This window comes from Grampus griseus, assembly GCF_964374135.1.
Source record: "Grampus griseus genome assembly, chromosome: 1".
Classification (NCBI taxonomy): Eukaryota; Metazoa; Chordata; class Mammalia; order Artiodactyla; family Delphinidae; genus Grampus; species Grampus griseus.
Window position 1 is genome coordinate 177,443,328 of NC_139017.1, and position 10,874 is coordinate 177,454,201.

The 10,874-nt window shown below is 44.6% G+C and overlaps 1 protein-coding gene across 1 annotated transcript; it reads left to right on the forward strand.

The window, feature by feature from the left end:
• Window positions 1-763: 763 nt before the first annotated feature.
• Window positions 764-1,492, forward strand: LOC309832094 (ferritin heavy chain-like). The gene has a single exon (XM_082669629.1). It carries the CDS (start codon window positions 791-793, stop codon window positions 1,340-1,342), a length of 552 nt encoding a protein of 183 aa, XP_082525755.1. The 5' UTR covers window positions 764-790; the 3' UTR covers window positions 1,343-1,492.
• Window positions 1,493-10,874: the final 9,382 nt, after the last annotated feature.

A 10,874-nucleotide genomic window follows, 5' to 3' on the forward strand; every position in this document is an offset into this window, starting at 1 on the left:
TTTACGCATCTATGAGAAGAAACTGACAAAGCCACCCATTATGGTGGGAAAGTTGAACACACTTCTCTCAGTAACTGACATATCAAGCATATAAGAAATAGGTACAGACAGAGAAGATGTGACTAGCACAGTTAACACACTTGATGTAATGAATATATAAACATTGCACTCAGCAACTAAAGAATAGAGTTTTTTACTGAAGTAAGTATAGTTGATTTACAATGTTTCAGGTGTACAGCAAAGTTACTAAGAATATATATACTTTTTCAGATTCTTTCCCAAGAAGAGACTTTATTTTTATTTTATTTTTTTTGTCGTACGCGGGCCTCTCACTGTTGTGGCCTCTCCCGTTGCAGAGCACAGGCTCCGGACGCGCAGGCTCAGTAGTTGTGGCTCACGGGCCCAGCCGCTCCGCGGCATGTGGGATCTTCCCGGACCGGGGCAAGAACCCGTGTCCCCTGCATCGGCAGGCGGACTCTCAACCACTGCGCCACCAGGGAAGCCCAAGAATAGACATTTTTAAACTAAACTTTTAACCGAATGAGAACATAAATAGAGAAGAGAACACAGATCAAAAATATATGACTCGACAGTCCTCGCGGAGAGTCGCCGCGGTTTCTTGTTTCAACAGTGCTTGGACGGAACCGGGCGCTCGTCCCCCGCTCCGGCCGGCCGCTCAGAGCCAGCCCTCGCCAAAACCTCACGGCGCCCTCCGACCGCCCCAAGGTCCCCGCCGCTGTCGTTACAGCGCCGCGCAGCCACCGCCACCGTTTCACCTCAGCCGCCCGCCATGACGACCACGTCCCCCTCGCAGGTGCGCCAGAACTACCACCGGGTCTCGGAGGCTGCCATCAACCACCAGATCAACCTGGAGCTCTACGCCGCCCACGTCTACCTGTCCGTGTCGTACTATTTTGACCGCGATGATGTGGCTTTGAAGAACTTTGCCGAATACTTTCTTCACCAATCTTGTGAGGAGAGGGAACAGGCCGAGAAACTGATGAAGCTGCAGCACCACCGGGGTGGCCGAGTCTTCCTTCGGGATATCAGGAAGCCAGACCGTGAGGACTGGGAGAACGGGCTGAGTGCAGTGGAATGTGCGCTACACTTGGCAAAAAGTGTGACTCAGTCACTACTGGAGCTGCACCAACTGGCCACGGAGAAAAATGACCCCCATTGGTGTGACTTCATTGAGACTCCTTATCTGAATGAGCGGGTGAAATCCATTAAAGAATTGGGTGACCACGTAACCAACTTGCGCAAGATGGGGGCCCCCGAATCCGGCATGGCACAGTATCTTTTTGACAAGCACACCCTGGGAAATAGTGATAATGAGAGCTAAGCCTTGGGCTGGCTTCCCGTAGCCACAGGGGTGACTTCCCTGGTCACCAAGGCAGTGCATGCATGTTTGGGTTACCTTACCTTTTCTGTAAGTTGTACCAAAATATCTACAAGTCCTTTCCTTAGTACCATTCCTTCAAATAAAGTAATTTGGTACCCCCCCCCCAAAAATATATATATGACTCAACGATTTCTCACAAAGTGGACACACTGCAGATCCAGGACTTGGATTAAATCAGGAAATGGAACCTTACAGCACCCCAGAACCCCCTTTCTTGCTGCTCTGCCCCACCCCCAGTCACAATCCATGCTATATAGGTAACCATCATCCTGGCTTCTAACACCACAGATTAATTTTGTCCCTTTTTACTTTATATAAATGGAATCATATAGTAGTACTCTTTTGTATCTCTTTGGCTCAATATTATGTTTGTGAGATTTAAGCATGTAGAAATGTCTTCTTTGTTCTTCCATTATATGAATAAACCACAAGATGTTTATCTCTTGTTTCACTGGTGGACGTTTAGATAGTTTCCTCTCACAGCTAATACAAATGATGCTGAGATGAACATTCTTGGACATGTCTTCTGATGATCATGTGTACACATTTCTGCTGAGTAGGCTGAGCTCAGGTTTAGTTATTATGCAGATACTGCCAAAACATTTCCCCAAATGGTTGTAGCCATTTGTATTCCCACCAGCAGCATATGAGTGTTCCAGATGCTCCCCCGTCATCCATGCTCAATATCACCCTACTATCTTCATCTTAGCCATTCTGATGGGCGTGAGAAGACCCATTCTTCTCCATCACACATGAAATATTTACAAAACTGACCCAATGGTAAGGTTCAACAAAATTCAAAAGACTGTTACCCTACAGACCAGGCTCTCTGACCACGTTACAATTAAGTTAGAAATCAATAGCAAAAATATAGCTGGATAAATTGAAAAAAAGATGCAGGCACTCGGAAATAATCAGAACCAAATGCTAACACAAACTGACATCAATATATTTATTTAAAAAAAAAGTAGAGCCTTGAATGTTTATATTAGAAAAGAAGAAAATCTCAAAATTAGGGAGCCAAGCATCCAAGTGTAGAGGTTGAAAAGTCTGGAAAGAGTAAGAAATTTCTGAAAAGTAGGGAAAACGTAAAATAGAAAGTATTATCAAAAGTTGATTCTTTGAAAAGACTAATTAAATAGACAAATCCCTTGCATGATTATTAGTCAAAGAAAATGAAAGGAGAAAGCACAAATAATAATAAGAATGAAAAGAGGGACACGATTCCAGGTGGTTGCCAAGATTAAAAACATTCCAAGCGACTATAAACCAGTTTACGCCAATAAATTTGAAAACTTAAGTAATGAAGATAAAGTCCTAGACAAATACAACTTTACCAAAACCATCTCAGGGGCCAAAACCATCTCAGGAAGATAAAAGAACCTGACTAATCCTATTGCCTGCAAAGAATTTGAATGGTGGTTCTTCAAGCAGTTAAACGTAGAGTGACTGAACCCATAGAAAACCCAGTAATTCCATGCTCTAAAATGGTTAATATTATGTTATATGAATTTCAGCTCAGTTAAAACAGAAATCTCACCACAAAGAAAACACTGGGTCTAGATTGATTTAGAGGGAAATTTCATCAAACATTCAAAGAATATATAAGTTTAATCCTTCACAAATGATTCTATAGAAAAGAAAAAAATGGGGGTGGGGGGCAGATATTCCCCAGCTCAAATTATGACCTCAGCACAAGCTTGATACCAAAATAGCACAAGCTTGATACCAAAATTGTACAAGAAAGGAAACTTCCAGTTCAACCTTACACGTGAGATGCAAAAAAATCCTAAAATAAATACTTAGCAAACAGAATCTGGTAATGAATAAAAAAGATAAAACATGATGACTAAGTTGGGTTTATCTAGGCATGCAAGAGATTAGTAGATTAGAAAATCTACTAATTTAATTCACCACATTAACAGATCAAAGGACAAAAACCTTTAATGATCTCAACTGCTGTGGGAAAAGCATTTAATAAATTTCAACATCCATGCATTACACAAATTTAGCACGCAAAGAATGGAAGTGTATTTCCTTACCTAATAAAGAATATGATGACGGCAGGCAGAATAATGCTCCCACCCACCACCTCCCCTCCCCTAAAGATGTCCCTGTTCTAATCTCCAGAACCTATACGTTACCATTAATGGCAAAAGAGACTCTGAAGATATGATTAAGGCTCAGGACCTCAAAATGGGAGATAATTTTGGGTTATCCCGGTGGGCCCAAACCAGTCATACAAATCCTTAAAAGTGGAGAAACTTTGCTGGCCGCAGTCAGCCAGAGAGGGCCATGTGACCACAGAAGAACAGTCAGGGAGATGTTGTGCTGCTGGCTTTGAGGATGGAGGACGGGGCCACGAACCTAGGACTGCAGGGGGCCTCTAGAAGCTGGAAAAGGCAAAGAGATAGATTCTCCTCTAGCGTTTCCGGAAGGAAACACACACCGGCCCACACCTTGATTTTAGCCCAGTGAGACCAGTGTCAGAGGTCTGACATTCAGAACTGTAAGATAATATACTTGTGTTGTTAAACCACTAAAATTGTGGTAATTTGTTACAACAATAGAAACCTAATAACAACATAACAACAACAAAAGAACTCTACAGTAGGGCTCTCCCTGGTTGAGAGTCTGCCTGCAGATGCAGGGGACACGGGTTCGTGCCCCGGTCCGGGAAGATCCCACATGCCGCGGAGCGGCTGGGCCCGTGAGCTATGGCCACTGAGTCTGTGCGTCCGGAGCCTGTGCTCCGCAACGGGAGAGGCCACAAAGGTGAGAGGCCCGCGTACCGCAAAAAAAAAAAAAAAAAAAAAATCCAGTACCACTTAAGATGGCTATTGTTACCACCTGAATTTAGAATTTTACTAAATTCAGATCCTAACCAGGATAGAATGGCAAGATAAAGCCAAACATCTAAGGACTGGAAAGAGAGAAATAAATTGTCATGCTTTGCTGATGATGTGAATGTCTACATAAAAAATTCTGTATAATTTATAGCTAATTATTTATAGCTAGTTATATTAGAATAAGAGAGTTTAAAAGCCTGAGTACATGATCAATATATAAAAGTATCTGCATTTCTATATGCCAGCAACAATCTGAAAACATTTTTTCAAAGGTATTTACATATCAGAAGAAAGAAAGACAGAAAGAAAGAAAGGAAAAAAGAGAGAGAAGGAGGGAAAAGAAGAAGCGGGGAGGGGGAAGGGAAGGGAGAAAGATTTAAAGAATCTAACAAAAGATGTGCAAGCTCTTGATAGAGAAATCAGAAAAGTTTATTAAAGGCAGATATTAAAGAAGACACAAAAGGGTAGAGAGTATACTCTGTTCTTAGTTAAGAAGGATCAACATCAGAAAGATGTCAACTTTCCCTAAATTGCTCTACGAATTCAATCAAAAATTGAAAAATCCAAAAATCCCAACGGTATGTTTTGTGAGACGTGATAAGCTGATTCTAACATTTATCTGGAAGAGCCAAGGCTACGAATTGCCAAGGGACTTCTGAAGAAGTTGGGAGAATTACCTCCACCAGGTAAAGAAATTAGCCTGTGTGGTACTGATGCAGACACAGACCAATAGATTGATGAAACAGAATACAGCCCCTAAACAAAGATAAACGCTATGGAAATCTGAGTTAGGACAGAACTAGAATTGCAGATTAGTGGGGAAAAGATGGACCATTCACCAACTGGTGCTGGGACAACTAATTAACCATTTGGAACAAAGAGAAATCAGGTCCATACCTCACACATACACAAAGTTAATTCCAGATGGTTTAAAGGCTTACAGGTGGAATGCAAAACTGTAAAAAATTCAGTAGACAATACAAGTGGACATCTTTACGATCTTGAGATAGAAAAGAGTTTAGCACAAACTATAAAGACAAACATTGAGATTCTACTATATTAAAATTAAGAATTTCTGTTTATCAGAGATCATAAAGAATGAAAAGACTACTCAGCCATAAATAAAAGAATGAAATAATGCCATTTGCAGCAACATGGATGGACGTAGAGATCATCACAGCAAGTGAAGTAAGTCAGAGAAAGACAGATATCATATGATTTCACTTATATGTGGAAACTAAAAAATGATACAAATGAATTTATTTATGAAACAGAAATAGACTCACAGGCATAGAAAACAATCTTATGGTTGCCAAAGGGGGAGTTTGAGATGAACAGATACAAACTACTATATATAAAATAGATTGACAATAAGGACCTACTATATAGCGCAGGGAACTATATTCAATATCTTGCAATAACCTATAAAGGAAAAGAATCTGATATATATAACTGAATCACTTTGCTGTATGCCTGAAGCTAACAGAACATTGTAAACCAACTATACTTCATTAAAAAAAAAAAATCTTAAAAAAAACAAGTGAAAAGGCAAGCCACAATCCAGAAGATATTTGCAAAACAAATAAATAACAGGGTTTTTTTTCTTCTTTATTTAAACTAAAATCAAAAGCAGTTCACTCGGGCTTCCCTGGTGGCGCAGTGGTTGAGAGTCCGCCTGCCGATGCAGGGGACACGGGTTCGTGCCCCGGCCCGGGAGGATCCCGCATGCCGCGGAGCGGCTGGGCCCGTGAGCCATGGCCGCTGAGCCTGCGCATCTAGAGCCCGTGCTCCGCAACGGGAGAGGCCACAACAGTGAGAGGCCCACATACCGCAAAAGAAAAAAAAAAGCAGTTCACTCATTTCTCCCAATTTCTTCTCAAATAAATGATAGTGATTAACATTCAGAATGTATAAAAAATTCCTACAAATCAAAAAGATGAAAACCCAACAGGAAAATGAGCAAAAGAGAGTCATTACACAGAAGAAACCATAAGAAAAATGCTTCCTGAGTTACCAGGAAAATGCAAATTAAAGCCTCAAGGAGATACCATTTCACACCTACCAAACTGGCAATAACTTAAAGAGTTGGACAATAGCTAATGGCGACAGGATATGAAGCAACAGTCGTTCTTATTCACCGCTCGTGGAGAATAAATTCCCAGAACTGTTGGGAAGTGGCTTAGCGCGTCCTAGCGCAAGACTTCTTAACCTGGGGCACGTGGTTAGAGTTCAGGGGGCGTCTGTGTGCTCAAATGGGAAAAAAAAGTATGTCTGTGTTGTCACTAATCTCTAACTGAAACTTGCTATTTCCTTCCATTAGGAACCAAACCTTTGTATTACTAGTACTGTACCTGTGACGTGTACCAACCAAGAGGATATAGATTTTGTGTATCACATTGAATTTGTTGCAGATATCTCAAAATACCGGTTATGCTCACCAGAACTTCGAAATTATGGTCGTTGTTAGACCAATGGCTAAATATGACCATTTAATGCGAGGAGGACATGTATTGCTTTATCACAAGTTTGTATTTTTAACATTTTGAAAACTATATTCCAATACGATTGGTTTCCCTTGTAATCCAATGTATTTTATGTATTTTAAAATGTTATTCTAAGAAGTCATCCAAGACTTCACTACTGTACCAAAGGGGTCCATGAAACAAAAAAGCAAATACTAAAATAAGTGGTCCTTAACAAAATGTCTACCATGGAGAAACTCTTGCCCATATGCATCAGGAGATACGGAGCAAAACCCTGGGAGACTGGAAAGGGCCCAAACGCTCATTAGCAATACAATGGATAAATTGTAGAATGCAGTATAATTACATTTTTTAAAAAGTGCTTGAAGACTCGGGTGGCACTGAGCTAGATGTCTCATGGGCTAATGACATAGTATTATCCACAATCCAGAGGCAGCTCACTCTGTCGTAAGTAGGCTGAGCGGCCCGTCATTCTTGGACGATGGAAGGAGAAGCATAATCAAGTATTAAAAAAGAGGGTGAGTTCATTCTTGCTTGCAAACTTGTCCATTATTCTTGCATTGATTCACTGCTTAGGCAAACCAAGGGGATGGTCTAAGGCTCTAAGGCACGACTATCAGTTTCGGCATCATCATCCTTTACCTGCCTCTCACCTGGCAGGTTATCCCTAACAAGATTGCCACCTTATCTCCCTACATCCCCAGGGCTAGTCGTTCAGCAAGGCTAATGGAGAGAGATTGCTTTTTGTGTAACTGACCACACATCACGTTGGGGGCCTGAGGCTCAAGACAGGTGGGCCCCAAGACCTCCCCACAACAGGCCGGAGTGGGGTAGGGGCTGGAGGGACAAGCCCTCAGGACGCAGGATTTCAGGACTGACACCGGTTACATTCCATGTGTCTTTTAAAACAAGGCACAACTCGCTCTTCAGTAAACTCTGTGAAATATTATTCTCCCCTTGAACAAAGAAACCTTTACGACATACTCACTTTTGCTTGGCTTTTAAGAAAACCTCTCAAGCAAAGCCGTGACATCGACCGAGGCCCAGCGTCCCGATCCTGGGCGGGATTCCGTCACCGCCAACCCAAGGTCTGTGTCTGCATATGGCTCCTCTGTTACCCACAACTTTTTTCTTTTTTAAGACAATGAACTTTCCACTCTAATGTTATTTTTAATCCAAGGAAAAATCTCCGAGAGCAGGATGAATTCAAAAACAAAACAACAAAAAATAAACTTTTTTAAAGAGAAAACCCGAGAATGTGATCACACGCAGAACTGAAAAAGGAAAATAAAGCAGCTGAGTTGTGAGGCCCAGAGCGGGGATCGCATCTGATCTGACGATGGATAGCAGCTGGCCCAGGACTTGGGGAACCTGAAACAGCCCCTGCGGGCTGCAGGAAGCAAAGATGGTGATGCTGATGGCGATGGTGATAATGATGGTGATGGCAATCCTGCCGCAGCGCCTGGCCTCAAGAGAGGCCTGGCCCTCTGGCCCTGGGTGCCTTGAGGCTGGAGCTGGGGTCTGGGGGGAGGGGCTAGCTCCAGGATCCCACGCTAGGAGCCAGCAGGGTGTGTCCAGCCCAGATACTCCTCAGCCCCTTCCTGTGCACCTCACTGACTCTGACCTCACACGCGAGGGGAGACGCTGTGGCAGGTATGTCAGTGGCCCTGACCCCCTGCTGCTCCTCGGGCACCCAGGTCCCCTGACCAAGGGCAAAGGCAGGAAGTTTTTTTTTTTTTTTTGAAAAAAGCAAAACTATGAGATGATTGCTCAGGAAAATTGAATGTTCTCCTCATTCCTTAGGGAAGCAACAGCCTAGAGTATAGAACACACAACCAGACTCTAAGATGATAGAGTCGGCTGCACTAAAATCATACTTTACATCTAATGTTTCACAGTTTAAGAAATGTACTTCCCCCCTTCATCGCTGCCTCTGACCTTCGGACAACCCTACAGCACAGGACCGAGAGACGACAATTTTCTCTTCTTTTTACAACAGATGCCAATGGCCACTTTGTCAGGACGTTGGGAGAATTGAGTTGCATGATGTAGCCAGCACGTAGATCTCCGCATGCTGGCAGAGAAAAGGTTCTCTAAGATAACAATCAGTGAAAAAGCAAGGGGAGAACAGTGACATATGTAATGACTCTGTATGCATCCAGTGTGAAAGGTTAGCCACCCAGCTGGATGCTTGGTCCGCCCTGGACCCTCCCTGTTGTACTACTTAGACCCTGGGAAACAGCCGCCCTAAGCCCCTCCTTCATTTATTCATCAGGCTTTCACCAGATACCAGTCCCAATCACTAACTCTTTGGAAGAGCAGTTTGGCCGTCCCTTCCCTGGGGCAACAGTGACCCCCTGGCCAGCCGAGCCTGGCCACCTCTGCCCAGTGCCGGAAAGCCACTGCCCTGAGCTGCTCACCCGGGCTGGGCTCCGGGTAAGAGAATTGACTTCCAGACCCCATCTCCTCCCTAACTCTGTAAGCGGCCTTGGGCAGACACCGGAGCTCCAGAAGCCACAGCTACTGTCGCAAAGGTGAGAGTGAAGGAAATGATGCCCAAAGTGGGGTGACCCCTGGCTGAGGAGGCCCGTCTAGCTGGATGGGCCACACACTTAAAACTCCAAGTCCAGGTCACTTTGAAATGTAGCCAGCCGCCCCCCTCCTTCAGTTCCCAAGTTCTCTTGGTCGGCACCACTGTCCCGCACCCCCTGCCCCCCTACTTCCTAGAAGGAAGAGAGCAGGTGTGTTTAGCATAGGAAAGAAGCCGGCAGATTGACAGGGTGGAGGCTTTTAGATGCTATCGATCCGCCTGAAGCCAGTAATTCTTGACCTGGCCAGAAAAGGTCTAAGGTTTAGATAAAGCAGGTCCTGGAGCCCCTGCCCCAAACACTGTCGGGGCGGGGGTGGGGGTGGGGGCGGGAATCTTCGCTATATCGCCTGGAGTCTGATAAACTGAGTCTCTTAAAAATGCTCCTTCCTTTTTGTCCATCTGGAATCACCTTTCCCTGCCGCCCCAAAGGCACAAAAATTCAAAGAGCTAATCTCTTAAATAGTTCCCTTCCTGCAGATCACTCAAATTCCAGGGAGCTTAATCAGAGGTAGGGGCTGCTGTAAGATACGCCATGACTTGCGAGAGTCTTTTTTTTAAAACCAAATAATTAGTCTGTCTCTCTTTTTCTTTTTTGGCTGCGCAGCATGTGGGATCTCAGTTCCCCGACCAGTGATCGAAACTGCACCCCCTGCAGTGGAAGCGCAGGGTCCTAACCGCCAGGGAAGTCACGCAGGAATTTTTACTGTTCACTCTTAACAATGAATTACTTAAACGTCAGTAAACTGGGACTTTCAAAGTAACAGGTTTTGAGTTTTTCTTTCTTTATTGAAAGTGTATTTTATAGACCTCTTGCATTCATCAATCTGCACTCCAAATTCACCCCTCCTACCCCACGGGCTCCTTCTCCAGCTCAGGACACAATCTCCATTTGACCTTGTGTTCAAGTTGGAAACGTCGGAATGGCCTTCTCACCCACATGGGCGCCCACCTCTGGGGTCCTCCCCCCTGCTCCCCATGGGGTCCCCTCTCAACAGAGAACCTCTGAACCGAGAGAGATCAGGGTCCTCCTCCAGGGCTCCCCATCTAGGTGCCTGCCAGCTAGCTCTCCAACCCCACCCCCAGCCAGCCGCCCTCCACACCCCACTGATCCTGCCGCAGGGCCTTTGCTCTTCCTGTTTCTTCTTCCTGGAATCCTCTTAGCAGTCCTGCCTTACTCAACACCGGATCTCTCCAGGTTTCCCCTCAGGTCCCTTTTCATAGAGGTCTCCTATATACGCCCTGCAGGAAACATCCCCGTCACTGCCCCCTTACCTTGCTTCTCTTCATAGAACGTAGATGTTTTCCAGTCTCTCCCAATCCCACATGTTAGCTCTAAGAGGACAGACTGTGTCTCCCAGTGGCTCTTGCAGCACCAGGAATGGGCTGGGCACAGAGCAGGTCCAGCACAGCCAACGGCTGCTGAAGGGGCAAACCTGACCTTTCCTCAGGTCTCAGCTGAAACCTCACCTCAGAGGCCCCCCACCCCTCATGCAGTCTCCCCTGTTCCCTCCCCGGCATCCTCTTTACACCATCAGTGCTTATTAAACCTG

Coding starts and splice junctions, on each gene's coding strand:
- LOC309832094 (XM_082669629.1), top strand. CDS start 791: ATGACGACCACGTCCCCCTCGCAGGTGCGCCAGAACTACCACCGGGTC.